General features: G+C 42.7%; 2 protein-coding genes across 4 annotated transcripts in view; both read left to right on the forward strand.

Annotated features, from left to right (window-relative positions):
- The window catches only part of CBFB (core-binding factor subunit beta), a 55,875-nt gene extending 50,285 nt beyond the window's left edge, over positions 1–5,590 (forward strand). For both annotated transcript variants that reach the window (XM_028094707.2, XM_028094698.2), the window contains exon 6: positions 3,587–5,590. In XM_028094707.2, the coding sequence (XP_027950508.1) occupies positions 3,587–3,609 (23 nt within the window). In that variant the 3' untranslated portion in view covers positions 3,610–5,590. The remainder of the gene's footprint in view (positions 1–3,586) is intronic.
- A 9,057-nt stretch (positions 5,591–14,647) lies between these two features.
- The window catches only part of PHAF1 (phagophore assembly factor 1), a 28,737-nt gene continuing 20,992 nt past the window's right edge, over positions 14,648–22,392 (forward strand). Inside the window, exons 1-3 of one of the 2 annotated variants that reach the window (XM_028094183.2) lie at positions 14,648–14,735; positions 14,856–14,950; positions 21,043–21,125. In XM_028094183.2, coding sequence (XP_027949984.1) covers positions 14,887–14,950; positions 21,043–21,125 — 147 coding nt within the window. In that variant the 5' untranslated portion in view covers positions 14,648–14,735; positions 14,856–14,886. The remainder of the gene's footprint in view (positions 14,736–14,855; positions 14,951–21,042; positions 21,126–22,392) is intronic. The other variant, XM_028094188.2, reaches the window with a different exon arrangement.

Consider the following 22,392-nt stretch of genomic DNA (forward strand, 5'->3'; position numbering starts at 1 on the left):
GAGGAAAATAAACTAGAAATCATGGACTTTATGCTTTTCTAATAATCAGGTTCAGAGAGTTTCTTAGCCACCATCTAGTCTAGCCAATTACTCAGAATTCCTTCTAAAACATCTTGCTTTCGTTAGAAAGATCATCCAGTTGCTGAATACAAGTCCTGTGGAAGCTATTTCACTGAACCTAAGTCTGTTTCTGTGTTTGTTTCCTTCATGTGACAGTCTGTACATCTTCCCTCCGAACAGTAAATTTCCTCCCAGTCTCCCAGCTCTTATTCCTCCCTCTTCTGCTCTCACCCTCCGTTGAAGTCCTTCCCCAGCTCTCTCATTTGTCGTATTTTTGTTTTTTCTTCACAGTGTCTTCCATTACATCTTCCTAATTCCTTCTTCACAGTGTAAATAAACTGCAAACACAAGTAAATAACAAGACTTTACTCTTCTCTATGCCTTTACCAAAATACATTTTAAACAAATAAACCCATAGCAACTTTGGCACAGCCATGAACAGAAGGGAGAACTCCAGCTGCTGATTACTACTTATGAAGGCCATCGCTCACTTGAAGTCATCTCATTATTATTTTTTTTAAAGATTTTATTTATTTGACACACAGAGCGAGAGAGAGAGAGAGGGAGAGAGCACAAGCGGGGGAGCGGCAGGCAGAGGGAGAAGCAGGCTTCCTGCATGAGCAGGGAGCCCGATGTGGGGCTCGATCCCAGGACCCTGGGATCATGACCTGAGCCGAAGGCAGCGGTTTAACCAACTGAGCCACCCAGGCGCCCCTCATCCCATTATTATTAAAGTAATTTGAAAATTACTCTTATCCCAAGACAAAAGCTGAAATATCCTTTTGACAAAATATTATTGGTAGGTTAATAGTGTTTTGTAAATATATAAATAGGATTGATTTTTCTCAGTGTTTCTTCATTGCTCAGCCCCTTTCTAATCTTCATTGACTGAACCCAGATGCTTATATCACCATCTGTGATTTTGCAGAATTGATCTGTCCTTATACTACATTTAGCATTGATTTTGTATGGAACTTAAAGTGTTTTTTTTTGTTTTTGGGTGGGTGGTTGTTTTTTGGTTTTGTTTTTGGGGTGGGTTTTCTTTTTTTATGAATATGCATTCCATAGCTTTTTCAGTCCATACCATACAGCATAACTTTAACATGACTAGTAATTGAAAGAAATATGCTAAAATTTAGTTAGTGATCAGTATGCTAATAAAAATAATTAAAATCTGCTAGAGGAATGTATCAAAATTTATAAGAGTACAGAAGTTAGTGTTGGGTTTTACTTGATTTGTTTCAAAGTGAACAAGGCAGTGTCCTTTTTATCTAAACAACATAATGCTCTTGAAAAATGACAACATAGCTGGAGCTTCTCACCAAACTTGATCATGCAGTACAAGTGTGACTTGTTGAGATGTTTCTTTGAAGGTCAAGAATGCTTTTTCTTTTGTTTTGTTTTTTTAAGATTGTAGAGAGTGAGAGAGGGAACACAAGCAGGGGGAGTGGGAGAGGGAGAAGCAGGCTTCCCGCGGAGCAGGGAGCCCGATGCGGAACTCAATCCCAGGACTCTGGGATCATGACCTGAGCCGAAGGCAGACGTTTAACGACTGAGCCACCCAAGCGCCCCAAGAATGCTTTTTCTGTAACAACTGTGTCAGATCTTAAGAACTGAAACCAGAATATTTCGATCTTTGGTTAGATTTGTTTCCGAAAACTGACATAGACAATGAAGAATCACTTGGTGATTATAATACACGATTCCATTTAGCTAAAGATTGCACAGGTGATTTCACGGTGGTCTCAATTACTGGCAGGTATATATATCTATTATCAGAGGTGACTACAGACAAGATCCCGATGAAGAATGGTTGTGGCGTGGACTTAGGGTTAGGGGTGGAGGCAGTCAGAAGCACTCAGATTCAGGACATTGTTAATGTAGAGCTGTCAGAGCCCACCATTGAGTGTGAGAGAAAGAGATGTTAGGGTGACTTCAAGCTTTTTTTGCCTGAACTACTGGTAAAATGGACTCACCATTGTCTAACATAGGAAAACCATTGCTAAAAGAACCAGGATCTGTAAACGATCAGATGCTTGTACTTGACTCCCATTTATAGTCACTAAAGAAAGCTTATGGAAGAAACACTCATTGGAATTTGTAAAGAGACTGAGAATTAATGTTGTATGTGGACCAAAGGGGCACTTGTTTAAAGAAAAACTTCATAGTAGCAGTGTCTCACACAGAACCTGTTAGTTGTTAGATGTTCTCTATTAAAAATTTGCGATCGGTAGTTTAACTGGAAATGTTTATTCTAAAGTGAACTTGAAAACCTCAGTGTCTATAATTGTCAAACCTCTTAGTTGTTAATTTTGTCGTAAAAATACTTCTGGTTATGTAAGTGGATCAAGGACTGCAATTTTTTCCCCCAGTTTTGCTTTTTTTTTTTTAAGGTTTTATCTAAATTTATTAAGAATTGCTCTTGGTTTTTTGGGAGGGTTTTGTTTGTTTTCTAAGAATTGCACTTGCTAAGTAACAAATTTTTGTGTTGTACTCCAGGTCTTTCTTCCCCTCATATTTATGCAATTATGCAATAAAGGTATCTGTAAAGTACAGTCATGTCCATTATTTCTACTTTGGAGAAATAGAACCTGGCCTTTAACTTTTATGTATATAAACAAAAGCAGTTAAAAATTCTGTTTATTCTTGCTCTTAGATGGTAGCCTCCCTGAAGTGGTTCTTCTTAGTGGAAGCTCTAAGAGCATCCATTTTTGCTTTTGAGACAATACTTTATCCATAATAATGATTTTATTACATGAGGTAGAAGTTTTTATTTAAAACTTGTGTGGCAGAGATGGCATACTGTAAGATGAAATTCGCTACATTTTTCAATCATACCATTAGTAGACGGTGTACTTTTGTGTGACTGTAAAATAAACAGTAGCACCTATGTTATAGGTTGCTGGCAGGGTTTTAAGATTTTATTCATTTATTTATTTATTAGAGAGAGAGCACACAAGCAGAGGGAGGGGCAGGCAGAGGGAGAGAAGCAGGCTCCCCGCTGAGCAAGGAGCCTGATGCAGGACTCGATCCCAGGACCCTGGGATCATGACCTGAGCCGAAGGCAGACAAACCTACTGAGCCACCCAGGCGTCCCGCTGACAGGGTTTTAATTGGTTCATCCATGGAAAGTGCTTAGAACAGTCCCCAGCATATAGTTGGTGCTCAATAAATGTCAGGTACTATTAAAAGGGAAATTTTGATTCTAAGGTGAATGGATGATGTGTTTAACCCTATAGTCCAAGAACTATAAATGTAGATTTGTTGTTCTTTTATGCATGGTACATATTTTGATCATGCTCTTTTGAATACAATGAGATTTTTATTCTTGGTTTTAATGGAAACTTCAGCAAAATATGTAATACCTAATTTAAATTGTTCTTTTTCCTCTTACATTTGGAGATAGTGGCTGAAAATTTTTTAGTTGTAAACTTTTTTTTTTTAAATGCTACTTTATATTTTATTTATCTAGCGCTTTGATTTTCAAAACGTGTTTTGACCCCCAATTATGATTTTGTCGTTGCAGGCAAGAAGACAACAAGACCCTAGTCCTGGTTCCAATTTAGGTGGTGGTGATGACCTCAAACTTCGTTATTAGCAGCACAGCAGATGTGCCCACCCATCTTTACATATACATTGTTTCTAGTTGGCAGAAATAATCATTAAAAGACCAGAAACTGTGATAACTGGAGGTACTGCGGTCTATTTCTCAACCTTAGGCAGTAACAAGACATCAAAAACTGCCATGGTTTTGCACTATGATTATATAATACCTGCATTTCTAATTTTGTATGCATGTAGCCAGTAATTTGAATTTTTTTCTATGCAAGCTTACCTTGTTGGCATTATTTTAGTTAGTTGAAACTATCCATTTGTAAAGCTCTTTTTTTCCTCCATTTTAATTTAAAAGGTTATGTCATTTAAGAACAAGTCAGGAAATTTAAATTTCTATCAGAGGGTTTTCCCCCTAATCAGTTGTTCTAATTATTTTTGGAATTTTACATGTGTTGGTTACACAGCTTCATTTTAGATAGACACTCGTGGTTATTTGTTTTGTTTCTGTGTTTTTATAGTTTATGGCATTTTAAAACTGCTGATGTGTTTGCATTATTTTAAACAAGCTAAAAACCTAGTAGCATAGAGCTGTCTGCCACAGCCTTTTAACACAAAGTTTACAGTTGTTAAAGTTGCAGTATCCTTTTAAATGTTGATAATCACCTTTTTCTTTTTTCCTTAAACATAAAATGTTTTAATTGGTATTAACTCTAATCTGCCCCAGATCTGTTTTACATTCTGTTCTGTAATCATGAGTTTGTGTGGAGATATTCTCCACAGATGGTAATAATACTCTACTGAAATGCCTAAAGAAGTCGCAGGCTGGCTTCTGTTTTATTCAGGGATTTTTTTTTTTTTAAGTCAATCAGAAAAGGGATACTGGAGCTTCTTCATGTATGTAACAGCATATTAAACTGGAGACAGTGACGAATCAGCTACCAAGGTAATATTGTATTAAAATCATGTTTAAGATAGCTGCTTTTATGTGTATTTTATAATGCATGCTTTTGTAAAAACAATGCTGGGTGATGAAAAATGAGTCTTAGAAAATGTTCATCTGTGCAGAGGATACATTTTCTTCATTAATTACTCTGGAAAAAAACTCACAGGTTATATATATGGTATTTTCCAAAAGGACTATTAATAGAACCTTTTGAGATGAATTAGTATGAGAATATTTTTTAAATAGGCTCACTGTCAAATTGGATGCAACTTTTTTTTTTAAATACAAGACTGGAAAAAAGTGCTAAGTCATTTGGCACCTCCTTACAAATATTTTTCATGTCACATTCATTAAATGTTACTACATTTCTGAATTTTTGCAAAAATGTATTTTATCATAATAAAATGGCATTATTTTAAAGAGTTTGAAAAACTGACATGGTCAATTCAGAAGAGAAACTGAAGTCTGAATAAGGTCATTGCATTTAAAACACACACACACACACACACACACACACACACACACACACACACACACACACACACACACACACATATATATATACTTGACTGATGAGGGAGGTGTGACTTTCATTGTATATAGGTCTTATAATTCACAAACATATCCTGTATCTCAGAATAAAAATATTTGTTATATATTTGAAGTCATGCATGGTAAGGAGTGTGTTTAAATTGTTATAAACAATAATGCATCATTAAAGACCATGCTGATCTTGTGTAACTAAGTACTATGAATGAATTTGGTTGGTATTTAGTGTTGTGCAGCTCACATGTTTACACACTCAGTGCCCTAACTTCCCCTGAGGGAATCGCCTTTTAAGTGGCCCTTAAAGTGGTGTTTTAAGGTTCCTTTATCACAAAGCTCCTTGGTTTTTGACTTCTGCACTTAATTTTTTTAATAACATGATGATGATGGTACATGTTTCTCTATTGCTTCTAGCTAAGGGCTTTCATTCCACCAGTAACTAAGATCAAATGTTATTAAATGTTCATATTGCCATCCTTCTGTAAATACTCGATTTTTCTTGTCATTCAGCTCAATGCTGCTTCCGTCTTTCTTAATGCTGGCATTAAGATCATGAGCCCCTTTTCTCCAGTAGTGCAGGCTTTGAAAACTTTATTAAGTTATTGATGCAATTTGATATTTTTCCATAATCTATATTTAAGCAAAATTACATCATTGCATCATCTTTTCTAAATTCATCTCCATTAAAACTTGCCTTAAGCTACCAGATTGCTTTTGCCACCATTAGCCATACTGTATGTTTGTATGTTTCATTTACTTTCACAATAAACTTCTGTGTAGTGAAAAAAAGGTCTTGGTTCTTCATTAACATAACCCAACAATTTCTGTTCTGGTGCTCATTATGATATGAGAATTGACTTTTTTGTTTCTAAAATGTTCTTTCATTTTTTTTTTAACCTTAAAAAAAACAACAGTGGCATCTAGTGGTCATTTCTGCTAATTCCAAAGAAAACCTTTAATGTAAATATCACAATATCAAACATACTTAGGACTTGGGCTCCTGGGTGGCACAGTAGGTTGAGTGTCTGACTCTTGGTTTCAGCTCAGGCAGTGATCTCAGGGTTGTGATCAAGCCCTGCGCCGGACCCCGTGCTCAGCACGGAGTGAGCTTGGGATTCTCTCTCCCTCTCCTTCTGCCCCTCCTGCTCATGCTTTCTCTCTCTCTCTCAAATAAGTAAATTAAAAAAAAAAAAAGAGAGAGAAGAAAACATACTTAGGATTTTCCTTGGCATTTTTCCTATACCAGCCTTTTACTTAAGAAACATGCCTTAAGCTTGATTCATAATGAAAAAATTTACTTAATCACCACATTTACTGCAAATAACAAATACAAATGGTGAATTGGCACCATTAAGCAAAATTCCAGAGAATAAGATTCATACTCTGAGGGTTAATTTCACAAGTTGTTTCAGCAATAGCATCATGGTTTTAGTAAGTATATCATTTCTAGAAACAGGTATTTGGATATGCTAGTTTGGGGCTGCTTGGGAAAACAAATATCTTAATTGATTTATGCCTTATTTGGCAATGGGGAGCTTTTTCAAGCTATAAGCCCTTGTATGAATTATCCATTACTGGATAACACATTGCTCCAAAGCCTAGCAGCCTAAAAAGTAAACATCATCTCACAGTTTCTGTGGGTCAGAAATCTGGAAGAATCTAAGTTCAGTGGTCTGGTCCAGGGTCTCTCCTGAGGTTAGAGTCAGGTTGTCAGCCCAGGCTACAGTCATCTCAAAGCTTGACTGTGGCTGAAAGACCCTCTTCTAAGCCCACTCGATTGGTCATTGACTGGCCAGTTTTTCAGAGACCATTTGGTGAAAGCCCTTGATTTCTTTTTCTTTTTTTTTTTAAAGATTCTATTTATTTAATTGACAGAGCAAGAGACACACACACAGCAAGAGCAGGAACACAAGCAGTGGGAGAGGGGGAAGCAGGCCTCCTGCCGAGCAGGGAGCCCGATGTGGGGCTCGATCCCAGGACCCCAGGATCATGACCTGAGCCGAAGGCAGTCGCTTAACCGACTGAGCCACCCAGGCACCCCAGCCCTTGATTTCTTGCCAGGTTTTGGAATGGAGACCCTCAGCTTCTTGCCATGTGGGTGTCTCCATAGGGCAGCTCACAGCTTGGCAGCTGGCTTTCCCTAGAGCTAGTGATTCAAGATGGAAGCCACAGTCTTTTTAAAAACCTTGGGTTGGGGTACCTGGGTGGCTCAGTCAAGATAAGTGTCTGACTTAGGTTCAGGTCATGATCTCAGGGTGCGGAGATGGAGCACTGCCCCCCCCCCCCACCTTGGGCTCCATGCTTAGCAGGGATTGTTCCTTTTCCTCTCCCTCTGCCCCTCCCCCTGCCCGTGCTGTCTCTCTCTGAAATAAAATCTTTTTTTTTCTTTAAAGATTTTATTTATTTGAGAGAGAGAGCATGAGAGGGAAGAGGGTCAGAGGGAGAAGCAGACTCCCCGCTGAGCAGGAAGCCCGATGCAGGACTCGATCCCGGGACTCCAGGATCATGACCTGAGCCGAAGGCAGTCGCCTAATCAGGCACCCATAAGATTTTTTTTTATTTATCTGACAGAGACACAGCAAGAGAGGGAACACAAGCAAGGGGAGTGGGAGAGGGAGAAAGCAGGCTTCCCGCCAAGCAGGGAGCCCAATGCGGGGCTTGATCCCAGGACCCCGGGATCATGACCTGAGCCGAAGGCAGACACTTAACGACTGAGCCACCTAGGCACCCCTGAAATAAATGAACTCAAAAAAAAAAAAAAAACCCGTAATCTCAGGGTGCCATATTCTATGTTAGAAGTGAGTCACAGGGTCAGGCCCACACCCAAATGGAGGAGTATTAAGCTTCATCTCTTCAAGGGTGGTGTGTCAGAGGGGTTGTGGACATATTTTTAAAACCACCACAGCATACTGCCACATCTGTGTGTGTGTATTTACAAGACAACATTGGTGTTTTGATCTCCCAGTATTTGTCTTTTGCAGGCATATTTCAAGGCATGATTACCCCTAGATAGCATCAGTTCTTTTCTTACAGCACCACCACATGTACATACATGGCATTTTTTAAAAAGATTTTATTTTTGGGCGCCTGGGTGGCTCAGTTGGTTGGGTCAGCTCAGGTCATGATCCTGGAGTCCCGGGATCGAGTCCCGCATCGGGCTCCCTGCTCAGCGGGGAGTCTGCTTCTCCCTCTGACCCTCTTCCCTCTCATGCTCTCTGTCTCTCATTCTCTCTCTCTCAAATAAATAAATCTTGAAAAGATTTTATTTATTTGAGTGCGTGAGCTAGTGTGAGTGGTGGAGGGAGAGGGAGAAGCAGACTCCCCACTGAGCAGGGAGCCTGACATGGGGCTCCATCCCAGGACCCTGGCATCATGACCTGAGCCAAAGGCAGATGCCCAACCGACTGAGCCACCCAGGTGCCATATATGGCATTTCAAAACTGTGTCAAGGCCAGAAAATTAAAATTGTAGGGTGGGATCATGGGTGGAAATGGTAGTTTGGTTCTTTTCAATATAGGATACTTTTAAAACAGTTGCTGTCTTAAGTTAAATCTCAACTTTTGGTTAAAATAATTTAAGCAGGGACACCTGGGTGGCTCAGTCGGTTAAGCAGCTGCCTTCGGCCCGGGTCATGATCCCAGGGTCCTGGGATCGAGTCCCACATTGGGCTCCTTGCTCAGCAGGGAGCCTGCTTCTCCCTCTCTCGCTCTCTTGTGCTCTCTCTGTCAAATAAATAAAATCTAAAAAATAATAATTTAAGCAACTTTGGGGCGCCTGGGTGGTTTAGTCGATTGAGCATCCCACTCTTGATTTTGGCTCAGGTCACCATCTCGGAGTCCTGGAATTGAGCCCCACGTTGTGCTCCACACTGAATGTGGAGCCTGCTTGGGATTCTCTCCCTCTCCCTCTGCCCCACCACCCCCCCATAACTCCCTGCCCTGCTTGTGCTCACTCTCTCAAAAAAAAAAAAACTTAAGCAACTTAGGGTCATTATTGGCCTTATTTGGATTTCAGAAACATTAGGAAATGTGAGTAGATAAGATACAGAGGGAAATTTTTGATTAGAGAAGATAATCTATATCCACAATGTCTCCAGTATGGTAGATACTAACCACATGTGACTATCAAACACTTGAAATGTGGTGAGTACAACCAGGAAACTGATTTTAAAATTTTAATTTTTATTTTTTTATTTGACAAGTATTTACTGTAAGCCAACTATGTGCAGGGCAGTTTTCTAGACATGAATAAAATGGGTGAAGTTCCTCTCCTAGTGAAGTTTACATCTCCTGGGGAAGATGAACAATTAATAAGTAATTAAGTGGGGTGCCTGGGTGGCTCAGTTGGTTAAGCGACTGCCTTCAGCTCAGGTCATGATCCTGGAGTCCTGGGATCGAGTCCCACGTCAGGCTCCCTGCTCAGCAGGGAGTCTGCTTCTCCCTCTGACCCTCTTCCCTCTCGTGCTATCTCTCATTCTCTCTCTCTCAAATAAATAAATAAAATCTTTAAAAAAAAATAAGTAATTAAGTGGTGAAGTGATAGATGGCTGTGAATTAACTAAAATAGCATCATGGGATAAATAGTGATTAGGTCAAATAAAGGAAGAATTAGGGAAGATGTGACAGGAAGTAACGTTTTTGCTGGGACCTAAACAAGTGAGCCAATCAGGGAAATTTCTAAGGGGTTTTAAGCAGAAGGAGAGCTAAAGGCTAAGGCCTTGATGCTTGACCTTGTAGCTGGAACTACTAGACCTGATTTTTTAAATTTTATATTTAAATTTAAAAGCTGAGGCAGTACTAAATATTTTTCTCTTAAACAAAACTTTGTTCTGGAAGTCTATTTCACTTTAGCCCTTGAAAGTTTAGTGTCTGGGACGCCTGAGTGGCTCAGTCAGTTAAGCATCTGCCTTCGGCTCAGGTCATGATGCCAGGGTCCCGGCTCAGCGGGGAGTCTGTTTCTCCCTTTCTCTCTGCCTGCTGCTCCCTGTGCTTGTGCGCTCTCTCTCTCTCTCTCTCTCTGTCAAATAAATGGATAAAATCTTTTCTAAAAAGGACTGGCTGTTACATAGTACATCTAACCTGGTCTAGGTTGTCAAAAAAGGCTTCCTTAAGGCATTTAAGCTGAAATCTCAAGGATGGAAGGAGACACTACCCGAGCAAAAAGAAGGTGACAAAAGTATTACAGGTAGCCAGGTAAGGGCATGGCAAGTTTGAGATACAGAGCAGTTGAGTAAAACCAAAACATGGAATGGAGAAGGCTGCAGCTGTGGAGAAATATGAAAGGATCAGCAGAGGCCAAGGGGAGGGTCCCGAGCAGTGCTGGATGGACTTCTCAGCCATGTTAAAACACTGGGACTGTTCCCATGGGCAAACAGGAAGCCACTGAGGGGTTGTGAGTTTGAGGGTATGGGTGCTGGAAAAAGCTCACTGTGGTTGGAGAGAAGATGAGAAGAGAAGCAGAAAGTCAGTCTCATTGATCATACAATGAACCAGTAGAGAGTTTTAAGAATAGCTTAGTGGGCCTGGAGACATTTCAAACCTGAGAAAAAAGTACAGGAGGAATAACTGACGATTTTACTGGTTTTGCTTATCAGGCTGGTTGTGTTGCCTTAAAATTTCATTGACCTGGGGCACCTGGGTGGCTCAGTCATTAAGCGTCTGCCTTCAGCTCAGGTCATGATCCGAGGGTCCTGGGATCGAGCCCCGCGTCGGGCTCCTTGCTCAGCGGGAAGCCTGCTTCTCCATCTCCCACTCCCCCTGCTTGTGTTCCCTCCCTCGCTGTGTCTCTGTGAAATAAATAAATAAAATCTTAAAAAAAAAAATTTCATTGACTTGAAGACTTAATCTCTTAGTTAACTTTCTACTTGGCTGACTTAGGCATACTGTCACTGGAACATAGCCAACCACGTAGGGGGGCCAAGAAGACAGTGTAATGAAAGGGGCACTAGCTTTTAAAACTCAAGAAGAATTTGGGCTCCTGGGTGGCTCAGTTGGTTAAGTGACTGCCTTCGCCTCAGGTCATGATCCTGGAGTCCCGGGATCGAGTCCCACATCGGGCTCCCTGCTGAGCAGGGAGTCTGCTTCTCCCTCTGACCCTACCCCCTCTCATACTCTCTCTCTCATTCTCTCTCTCAAATAAATAAATAAAATCTTTAAAAAAAAAACTCACAGGAATTTGACACACATGACTTCTTTTTACATATCACTGGACCTAGCAAACCACAGGGCTATTCCCGACTTCACCTGAGAACTGCAATCTTACAAAGAGAATATTTGTGCATAGCACTAATGACTATCATAGGCTGCCCTCTCAATTATTCAATATTTAATTTTACCCTCCTTTCCTCAAGAAAATAGATCTACCATAGGAGACAACCAAGAAGTCCCAAGCACTGAGGTAAAATTGTAGGATATGTCATTATCTGCCCTTAACACAGTCAGTTACAATGGTAGAATAGGAACAGGAAAACCGCAGGAAACACTTCCATTCAGAAAAGGGGAGAATAAAGCCACCGTACTAACAGTTATGAAATGTCACTGGGGAGAGAGACTGAGGGCTTTCTACCCTGAGAGAGGGAAGTATTCTTTGTAAGGCTGATTGGGAGGGACTCCCCAATCCATTGTTTTCCACAACTCTTGGGCCCATTCCTGATTTGCTGGATGAAGTTACCCTTCATCTCTGCTTTCAAACTGGCTGTTGGTTCTTCTCTTGACAAATGCAACCGATAGTAACCATGGTACTAAAATTTTGTTTTCTAAGCTTTTCACCTACGTGAACGTTTCCCGCCTTCTAAGCTACCACATGTGACCGTCTTAATAGGATTGGTATCCTTCCAGCCCTCCAATGTCCGTTCCCCCAGCCGTTGTCCTGAGAAACACCATCATCCATTCAGCTGCCCGAAGCTGGAAACCTGTGTTTTTATTCTTTAATCTTTTTGCCCCTCATCTTCCACATTCATTCTATAGATCCTGCCAAAGGATTCCATCAATTCTGTCACTATCAGGTTTTTTAAAAAATGTTAGTTACACACAAACCATTTACCTGTAAGTCAAAAACCACTTACCTATAAGTGTTACAAAGCTGTGAGGTATGATCGTTTTACAAATGAGGAAACTAAGACACAGAGAATCTAAGTAACTTGCCCAAGGCACAAAATCATTATATGGCAGAACTAGGATTCAAACTTCCAGTCAACGTGTTTAACCAATGTTAACCTTCAAAATAAGTCTGCCAGTTATTTTACCAGCAAAAATGGGCTTGTTTAGGAATAGAGAATTTTAATCCAGGACAAACAAGATACAGGAAAGCCATAAGTAAACCCCCAGAATAAAGGAGAGGACAGCTCTTATATAGGAAAGGGGGAAGTTGGGAAGGCTATTATAAACAAAAAGTCAATTGGAGTAAAATGGGAGCTCAAAGTATGGTGGCTTTGGCTGGGCTGTTGCCCACAGAGGAGGAAACCTTTCTTCCACCTGGCCGGTCAGTAAAATAGTAGCTATCCTAATAGGGATTTACAAGGTACATCTGGTCCTGTTGGGCATGCAATCCACCACCAGGAGTAGGATGTCTGAGCTCCCCCTGCTGGTCTCCTGCTTCCATTCGAAAGTTTACTTTTTTTTTTTTTTTTAAGATCTTATTTATTTAATTTTAGAGAGGGAGAAAGAGCACATGGAGGGACAGAGGGAGAGGGAGAGAATCTCAAGCAGAGTTAGGCAAGGCTTGATCTCATGACCCCAGTATATGACCTGAGCCAAAATCAAGAGTCGGCTGCTCAACCAACTGAGACACCCAGGTGCCGCCACCCCCCCCCAGGGAATTTCTTAGGGGCTTTCCCACCCTTGTTCTTCCTGTTACTTGGATTTTCCAGACTAAACATCCTTTTCATGTTGTTATCCAGTGCGGCTTTCTCTGTTGTCTTTCCTCTCCCACACCCCCACGTGACCTGCCCCAACCTCTTTGTTCACCAGAAATAAGTCCCTCCAAATGTTTTTTGAATATAAGAACCAGTCCTAGTCTGGTTGGATTTGAGTTCAATTCAAACATTGTAGATCAACTAAGATTACTCCTCATCAATATTAGATTTCTTTCCAGGTCTACTCCCATGCTATTTAGGCCAGCTGCCCAACTAACCTATCGTAAACCGATCCCATCCACATATAAGGTAATCTATCCACATCTTTAATGCTTGCCATGCATAGTAAGAAGCAAATGTCCACCTTATCCCCACTCCCTGTATTAGGTATTATTGATATTTTTTTGGTTTATCTTTCCAAAAGGTTCTTTTGGTATGGACAATGTTTCTTCTATTTCTGTTTTACATACTACTATACAGTTTACACCTGGCTTTTTTCTATTAGCACTCCTTCCACATCAGCATACAGGGATATACTTTGCTTTTTAAACGTATTCTATTACATATATCACAGTTCAGTCAGCCACTTCCCTACCGGTGGACATCTCAATGACTCAGTTCTATTGTTTGGTATATGATGCGGCAATGGACATCCTTCTCCGTGTTGTTTTAATGCCAGTAGCAGTGACTTCAAGTTTTGATGGAGCCTCCCAAGTTACATTCCTACCAAACCAGTTCGAGAATTTAGCATGTCATTCTCTCCCCTGCTAAAATCCTTCCTCGGAGGGGAATGTAATGGAAAGAACTTGGATTCTACCACTGAGGACCACAGGCCATTTACCTCTCTGGGCCTCATTTTCTTCACTCATAAAGTGAGGTGGAATCTGACATCTCAGGGTGGTTGTGAGAATCAAGAGTCTGCTTCCATGAAGGCTTGGCTCTAAAAGAGGTCTGGTTCCCTTTTAGTTTTTGAGTGCCCCAGGGTATGGGCCGAAAGCTCAGGCCCAACAGGCTAGAGGAGCCCCTCTTCCGACCTGTAGATAATGAGAATGAGGCACAAAGGGCACCAGACGTTTGGTCAAGACCACACAGTGTTGGGGGCAAAGCTGACCGACCTGAGGCTGAGGGGCTGCCAACGACCTCTGGATACCGGCCCCAGGGGGCTGTGCACATCTGGACTAAGTCAGCTGAGGTCTGGCCTAGCTGCCCCCCATTCTACCTATTCCTCTCCCCCAACTCCCCCCTGTCCCTACGCAAACACTCGAGCACATTCCGCACTCACTTGAATGTCGGTGTCCTCCCTCCCAGCAGGGCCTCAGACGTTGCACCCTCGGAATTCGCCTTTTGCACCAATGAGTGTGAGTGGGGCGTACGTACGTGTAGAGGGCAGACGGATTTGTAGAACACGTCACATTTGTGTGTTGCGTGGTGTGCACATCCTTGTGTGGAGATGTGAAACGTGTGCAGTGGGGTGTGCAAATGTGGTGATTCATGGAGTACAGAGGCCCTGTTCCACCAGCACCCACCCCTCCCGGCGGTACAGTCTGACTTCCCTCAGCCTTCGCCGCGACCTTCACAGCATTTTGCGCGTGCGCGACTCCTCTTTGGGCTCCTCCCCCCACCCCACCCCGCGATTGATATCCCGCCTTCGCCCCGCCCCCGCCACGCTTTACGACCCCGCACGCCAGTTTTGCTGCAGACGCTCCGGCTGCCGCCGCTGCCCCTGCCGCCGAGGCTTTTGCCGGTGAGGTGAGCTGAGCTGAGCTCTGCTGACCTGAGGTGTGTTTTTGGGCTGGTGCCGCCGGCGGCCGAGGAGTAGGTGGGGAACCGGGCCAGCGGGGACGGCAGGTCGGTCGCTGCCTTGTTTCCCCAGCTTCGGTTCCGTCTGCGTTGCTGCAGGGAGGCCGCCCCGGCCCGGCGAGCTGAACCAATGCTGGATCTGGAGGTGGTGCCGGAACGCTCTTTGGGGAACGAGCAATGGGAATTCACGCTGGGTGAGTGTGGGATCCTACTTCAGAACCTTACGCTGCTTCTTACTTACCTCCAGGCCTTTACTGCCTCTGGTCTCTGCCCCTTATTCCCCTGCGCCCGCGGGTCCTCGCCTCTTCGGTCCTCTCGGCTCTTTGGGCTCCGGGCACTAAGTTACCCGTTCCTACCGGCCAGACTCGCTAGTCTGTCGCTGGTTCTGACCTTGACGTCCTCGCCTCACGCCTCAGCAGGGCTCCTTCTGGGGCAGTGGTACAGTAGTAATAATAACAACAATGGCCGACACGCCCAAAACACTTATTCAAGGCCAGACCCTGCTTCTTTGCGTAATTATCTCAAGTATGCCTCCTTGGGGTTTGAGGGTCCATACTGTTGTTTTTTCTATTTCCATTTTACAGACTTAATAGCTAAGAAGTGACTGACACCCTTAAACGCCACAGTAGTCCGTCTCCTTTTGCTTTACTGGGCTGTAGGTTGCCTCGTCCGTAGGGGAAAGCTAGGGTCAGATCCCATAATCACATGTTAGGGATGTGGTCAAGGGAGGTAAGAAGAGTTTGTGTATTAAAGGAACTTGTTACTTGTTTCCTTCTCCTTTTCAGTGTGGTCGCTGTGTGGTGTAATCCTAAACCCAGACCATAGCAGAGAGTTGAAGATTTAATGAAATAAGAGTTCAGGGAAAGTAACATTTAGTTTTTATAAAATGCAGTTTGGCCATTTTGGGGGTTTTGGCCCAGTATTAACTATTCCCAACGTCACTACCTTTATATATACAAATATGTGCATTCAGTGACTCCAGTGTATGTTTACACTTATCCAGCACTAGGAAAAGGGGGTGTGGAGCAGGTGTTGGTGCTCTTTATGCAGACTTAAACTTTTGTCCCACTAATTTGGGCTACTGGACTGAGTGACCTGCTCCTTTGGGTCATTAACTCATCGTTGAATCTGGAAGACTTGTCAGTGGAGACAGGCTAGATGAGAAACTGCACAATAGATCCTGGTAGGACCCTGCTTGTGCTCAGTGTCTCCATGAACTAACTGAACTACAAGCCTCTGGGTTATAGGAGCCAGTTTTATAGAGAGGTCTTAGCCAGTTCCTCTCATAATTTACACCACTCCTGCAGAGTTCTTCCCAAAATTTTAGCTGGTATGAAAAACACTTTGGCCTCTTGTGAATCACCAAGAGCTTCATTGGGAGGCCAGTAATACATTTGCCTTCAGACCCATTCATATGCTGATGCTGTTTGCCTTCTATTTAAGAAAGAACCTCCCCTACCCACAGCTTCTCATACCAGTACTTCACAGGGCAGAGAGAACCACAACCATAACTTCAAACTGTGCTTGATGGTGCATGCATGTAGTTTGTGAATCTCAGTGTTACAGAGCCTCTTGGCCAAAAGTAATGATTAGAATGTCATTTGAGGGGTGGGTGGCTGGCTTAGTCGGTAGAGCATGCAACTCTTGATCTCGGGAGCTGGGAGTTCCAGCCCCACATTGGGGGTAGAGTTTACTTAAAAATAAAAAGCATGTCAGTTGAGGCCAGGATTTCCCAAAAAAGCTAGGTGGAAGAGCAAGTCTTCTTCTGTCACCTGTTGTTTAGATACCTTAACCCCCACTCCTAACTTTGCCAGTTTCCAGGAATCAAGGGTTTGGGTAGTTCTTTCAAACTGTTTAAACATCTAAATGGCAACAACAGTGAAAAGAGCATTTCCATACACCGGCCCAGAATTGAACTTTGAGGGAAGCCTCATAGAGGTGGCTTGGCCTTGATGATTCTCTGGTGGGTCTTAAAAATCAGCCTGGTTCTGTTGGTAAAGCATGTGACTCTTGATCTTAGGGTTGTAGGTTCAAGCTCCACTTTGGGTGTAGAGATTACTTAAAAATAAAATCTTTAAAAAAAAATCTGCAGTTTTAAAGCGTGTCTGCCTGAAAGATGACAGTTATTTTGTCTGCCTGAAAGATGACAGTTATTTTAATTTCCTCAAGCTTTTTTAAAAAAAGAAAGAAAAAGATTTTTTTCTTCTCTCTCAGTCTTCTCCCCAACCCTCAACACATGTAAACTGCAATAGGGGCTGATAGGTAGGGATAGATCTAAGAAGTGGATCTATGCTTTAGAATTACATTCCTAGGCTAGAGAACTAGGCAGTGCTTAACTAAAGTCACCACAACCCTGTAAGGTAATCTCCATTTGCCACACGAGGAGCAGGCTCAGAAAGGTAGAGATGATGAAAAGTAGGTACCTGAACAGGGAAATCCTTCTTCCCACTGCTCTGCCCTTCTGAGGATTGGCTCAGCTTTGTCTCTGTTCTTTTTGGAATCTGCAAATGCAGATGCTTCTAGCCCTTGCCATCATCTGCCTGGCATCACAGTGGGGAGTTGCATCCAGCTTCTTGGCTTCCTTCCTGACCTTTGTGTCATGTTGGGAGATGAGGGAAATGCCAACAACACGGACAGGAAAACCTAGGCAAAGAGGAATCTCTGAGAATGCCACTGATGGCTTGACTAGTGGTGGAATAAAGGCAGTACAAACTTGAAACGTTTTCAGTAAGACTTGGAGAATGTATTGGTGTGGAGGCATGTGTCTGAATTGTTATAAACTGAAGGCTCACTCCATTTAAGGCGGCATATAGACCTCTGTGGACTCTGCTTACAAACATCAAAAATTGGGGGCCCCTGGGTGGCTCAGTCGTTAGGCGTCTGCCTTCGGCTCGGGTCATGGTCCCAGGACCCTGGGATCGAGCCCCGCTTCGGGCTCCCTGCTGCGTGAGAAGCCTGCTTCTCCCTCTCCCACCGCCCCTGCTTGTGTTCCCTCTCTCACTATGTCAAATAAATAAATAAAATCTAGAAAAAAACAGACAAACATCAAAAATTGAATAAGAAATGGTCATATACCCTGACGAGTTTAGTGTGAGGAAAGGGTTATAGAAATAGTTCATTATATTAAAATGAGGTAGAGGCTGTATAGGGTGCTTTGGAGGGGAGAAAAGACTTGAGCTGACCTGGGGATTCAGGGAGGGCTTTCTATCTACCTACAGTAGTCAGTGCCATTCCTGGAGCCAGTGAGCACCAGGAAAGCCCTATCAGAAATCTGCCAGATTGCTCTTCTACAGTGTCTCTATAGATATAAATCTTCCAGTCAAATTCAAAACAAAACAAAACAATGGGAAAGATTGTGTGTGTAGGAAACTATAAGCAGTTTGGTATTATAATTAGAGCATGATGTACTAATGGAAGAAAAATGGGTTCTCCAAATTCCCAATACTCTTTGGTGGTAGCTGCCTGGGACACTACCAAGGAGTTTGGGGTCCAATGGAAAAGAGGATGAAGTGAAGATTAGTGAAGTGTCTTGTGGACATGGGTTTAGGAAGAAAGTTAGAGACTAGATTTGGGGAGGTGGAGAAGGAATCTAGAGGTGACTGGGTAGATGTTAGAGGTATTGAGACCCAGAATACAGAAGAGAACTCAGATTGAAAAGAAGATGAAAAAGTCACTGTTACAATCTGTCAACTTTTTATTTGCCTTTAGGTTTATATAGAAAACAGATTGAGATGTGAGTCCAAAACTAAGTGGTTGGTTGGATGAGTGAATGAGGAATGGGCAGAAGGAAATGTTGCCCATCATAGAGACCTGGGAAGTTAGAGGAACAGCAGGAAAGAGTGGTGTTAGTAGAGACAGGATGAGAGTGCTCAGAGTGAGAGCATGGTCACCAGGTTCTATGGTACAGGATTTACGTGTCCCATAATTGCTTTGTTTCACTCCATCAGAGCCCAACAGATACATAGGACCACCTACTGTTGTGCCAGGCACAGTGATTGGGTGCTGGGGATACAGCAGTGAGTAAGACAGATAATGTTTCTGTCCTCGAGGTTTAGAGGAGACTAACAGATAAAGAAACTGGGTGGGAGGCTTTATTAGATAAGGCAGTTGGGGAAGTGAGATGTGATTAAGACCTGAAGAATGAGAAGAAACCAACTATGGGACGAACATTCCAGCAGAGTCTGAGCTAGCACAGAGGCCTAAAGTAGGAAGGAGTTTGACATGTGCTGGGAACAAAGGGAGGCATGATGAGCAGTGGAAAGAAAGATGGAGGTAGACAAGATCCAGAATATTCAGGGACTTTAGGCGATGGCTTGTTGTTTTGAGTTTTATTGCCCCATTGTAATGGGAAACTCTTGGAGGGTTACAAGCAGATAAGTGATGAGATCTATAAGACATAAGATGTATACAGTTGAGAAGGCTGACATCCACTCCGTACCCTTTTTGGGGCTAGGTAGCTCTGTTAGAACTGGGACAGTGCTCTAGTTTCTTTGCCATACATATGGTTGGTTCCCTTTAGAGGACTTTTGTAGCCTTCCTTTATCAGCAGCTGTGTGACAACTGGTCCTTGTAGCTGCTTTGTCTCCTCCAGGTGGGTTCCTCCCCAGGTGACTCAGGACCTGAGAGCCCAAAGATTGCAAGGCCAGGGATTTGATGTGGTTAAGTGGAAAAGAATCCTCCCTTGAGAAACTGATTTATGCCATGTGGGTCAGAGAAGCCATGTGGCCTTCTGTTTCTCAGCACCTAACACATGGATGTTTGCCTATTCTTTTTGGGAGAGACAGCATAGATGCTCCTCCATTTCAGGAATGGCAGAGCTGAGTGATGCGTCCAATTTGTTCATATTCTCAACAAACATTTATTAAGCCTATTAAGCCTTACTATGTACCAGGCCCTATGTTATAGAAGGCGGGAAAGTGCCTTGTGTTAAGGTCTGGTTTCCTCCAACTTTCTTCAAACTGTAAAATGGACCATCAAATGAGGGCAAGGTTAGATCATTGTTTAAATGTAGATAGACCATGTGTTTTTATAACCTTCTGTTATTTGTGTGTAAACTCTTTTCTGCACATCTCTCCTAGAATCAGAGGTAAGTGATCTTGAACGTGAGCCACTGTGCTACTTGAGGTCATATGGTGGTCCCTCCTTCTCCCTTTCTCTTATTACCTTCTCCATTATCCGTCAGCTTGACTGAATAAGTATTTATTCAACAGCCACTATGTGGTAAACCCTGTCCTGGGTGCTGGGGATCCAGAGAGTGGTGAATAATAAAACACTGCCCTTGGAGTAATAAAGCTGTGAGTCTTTGATTTTGGATTTTGTCTGGGACTTTGTTTTGGATTGTCTCTCTGTGAGTTTCTTCTTGTTTGAAATATAATGGACTCTGAAAACATACTTTTTGGTAGTCCCTGGGATATTAGAGATATTGTTGGGATTTGGATTTCTTAAATTGGGGGCATATATAAATTTGTTTATAATGGGCCATGAGTTCAAAGATCGAGTATTAAGACTTAGAGGATTTGTGGGTTGATAAGTAAGGATCCAGTGAAATTCTTAGTAAAGTAAGTTGGTTCTGGTAGATGTGTGTTTTTTTTTTTTTTTTAAGATTTTATTTTTGTTTTTTTGAGAGAGAGAGCATGAGAGGGGGGAGGGCCAGAGAGAGAAGCAGACTCCCTACTGAGCAGGGAGCCCGATGCGGGACTCGATCTGGGACTCCAGCATCAATAACTGAGCCGAAAGCAGTCGCTTAACCAGCTGAGCCACCCAGGTGCCCAGATGTGTGATTTTTGACTTTTTAAATGAGCCCTTACAAGTCATGTGCTCCTGCAGACTCTCATTTGAGAGATGAGGAGACATGCCAGAAAGAAAGAGAGGAAGGAACGTGCCCTAGGTAATACGTAATTCATGGCAGAGTGAGAACCAGAACCTTGGTCTCCAGATCCAGTCATGCAGTCAGTGCTTTTCTCACTGTTCTTTGGTTCATGCTGACTTTGCCTTCTCTGAGCCCTTTTCCTGCTTGGGATCAGGACAGTAGTTCTCATTTCCAGGAATCTCTTTTATATATTCACTCCCTCCCCTTATACAATCCAGTTGTTCCCTTAGTGCTTGCTGCTAACTTTATTCTAGCTCTTGCTGCTACTGAACTTTTATTTACTCATTTGTTTATAGACCTTAGTGGCCCCCGCCTCCCACCCCAGGCTTTACTGCACGGTCTAATGCCTAGTATGAAGATCGATGTCAGGAAATGGATAGCCCAAGTAACCACACAGGTGTCCTTGCTTTATTTCAGGAATGCCTCTGGCTCAGGCAGTAGCCATTCTTCAGAAGCACTGTCGCATCATCAAAAATGTCCAGGTTCTCTACAGTGAACAGGTGAGTGGTAGCTGCTTTGTTTACTGAAATAGCATTCCTCATCACTGAGTCACATCCAGAGGTTGATGCTCTGGGAGAGACAGACTGGCAGGGATTGCTCGGTCATTGTGTTTGAATGGGAGAATCTCTAGCACTGGTCAGTCACCAAGTACATTTTCTTTGATTCTGAAACTTTTCGTCTTGATAATTCTGCCAGGTTTGGAAGAGCACTAATAACTGAACTTGTTTCTTGATGTGTTTGACTTATCTACTGGTCCTTAGGGATATTTCAGTGGGAGGGCACCTCAGGGACTATCTTGTCTTCTAGGTGCTTGCCTTTCACTTTTGTATTTAAAATAGTCTTTTTTGCTTTGTTTATTGCTTTGGTTTGTGTTCAGAGTTGTTGCAGTGCAAATTTCTAGCCAGCAGAGCACTCCAGACTTGAAAAGAAGCAGGTGTAGCTCACTACTTTAGTGAGAATGATCTGATACATGAGATCATGTGTCAAAATATTGGTCCCAAATTAATGGACATAGTTCCTATTTTGCTTTTTTTTTTTGGTCTGATTTATGGTCGTCTCTATTAAATGTTGGTCAGTTTTGCCAGGAATTAACCCCTATCATATAATGTTGCATGTATCTACAAAGACCTTTTCCATTTCCAGAAAGAATATATATGTTACACCAGAGTACTTTCTGAACATCAGGATTTTTTGTTTGGTTTTGTATGTAAAGTTAGAGACTATTTTTTATGGGCTTTTAGAAATAGGATTCTTTTTTTTTTTAAGATTTTATTTATTTATTTGACAGAGATAGAGAGAGCACAGGTAGGCAGAGAGGCAGGCAGAGGGAGAGGGAGAAGCAGGCTCTCCGCCGAGCAGAGAGCCCGATGCAGGACTCGATCACAGGACCCTGGGATCACGACCTGAGCTGAAGGCAGCCGCTTAACCAACTGAGCCACCCAGGCGCCCTAGAAATAGGATTCTTTATCTCTCTAAAAATGCAGTCTGCCTTCCACTGAACTCTCTGAAACCTGTGATTCTTCTGTGACACAGACCATGTGTTGCTGTGTGGAGCAGCCTTCATGGTGCCCTATGTGTCACAAACCTCAGGGAATAAATAGATTCTGTATTGTTTTGTTTTGGGTTTGGGTGTTTTTTTGTTTTTTTTTTTAATATTTGTTTGACAGAGCACAAGCAGGGGGAGCGGCAGAGGGAGAAGCAGGCTCCCCGCTGAGGAAGGAGCCCGATGCGGGGCTCGATCCCAGGACCCTGGGATCATTACCTGAG

The sequence above is a fragment of the Eumetopias jubatus genome, unplaced genomic scaffold (assembly GCF_037043125.1).
Source record: "Eumetopias jubatus isolate StellerSeaLion01/CBP00866 unplaced genomic scaffold, mEumJub1_p1.0 scaffold_10, whole genome shotgun sequence".
Lineage (NCBI taxonomy): Eukaryota > Metazoa > Chordata > Mammalia > Carnivora > Otariidae > Eumetopias > Eumetopias jubatus.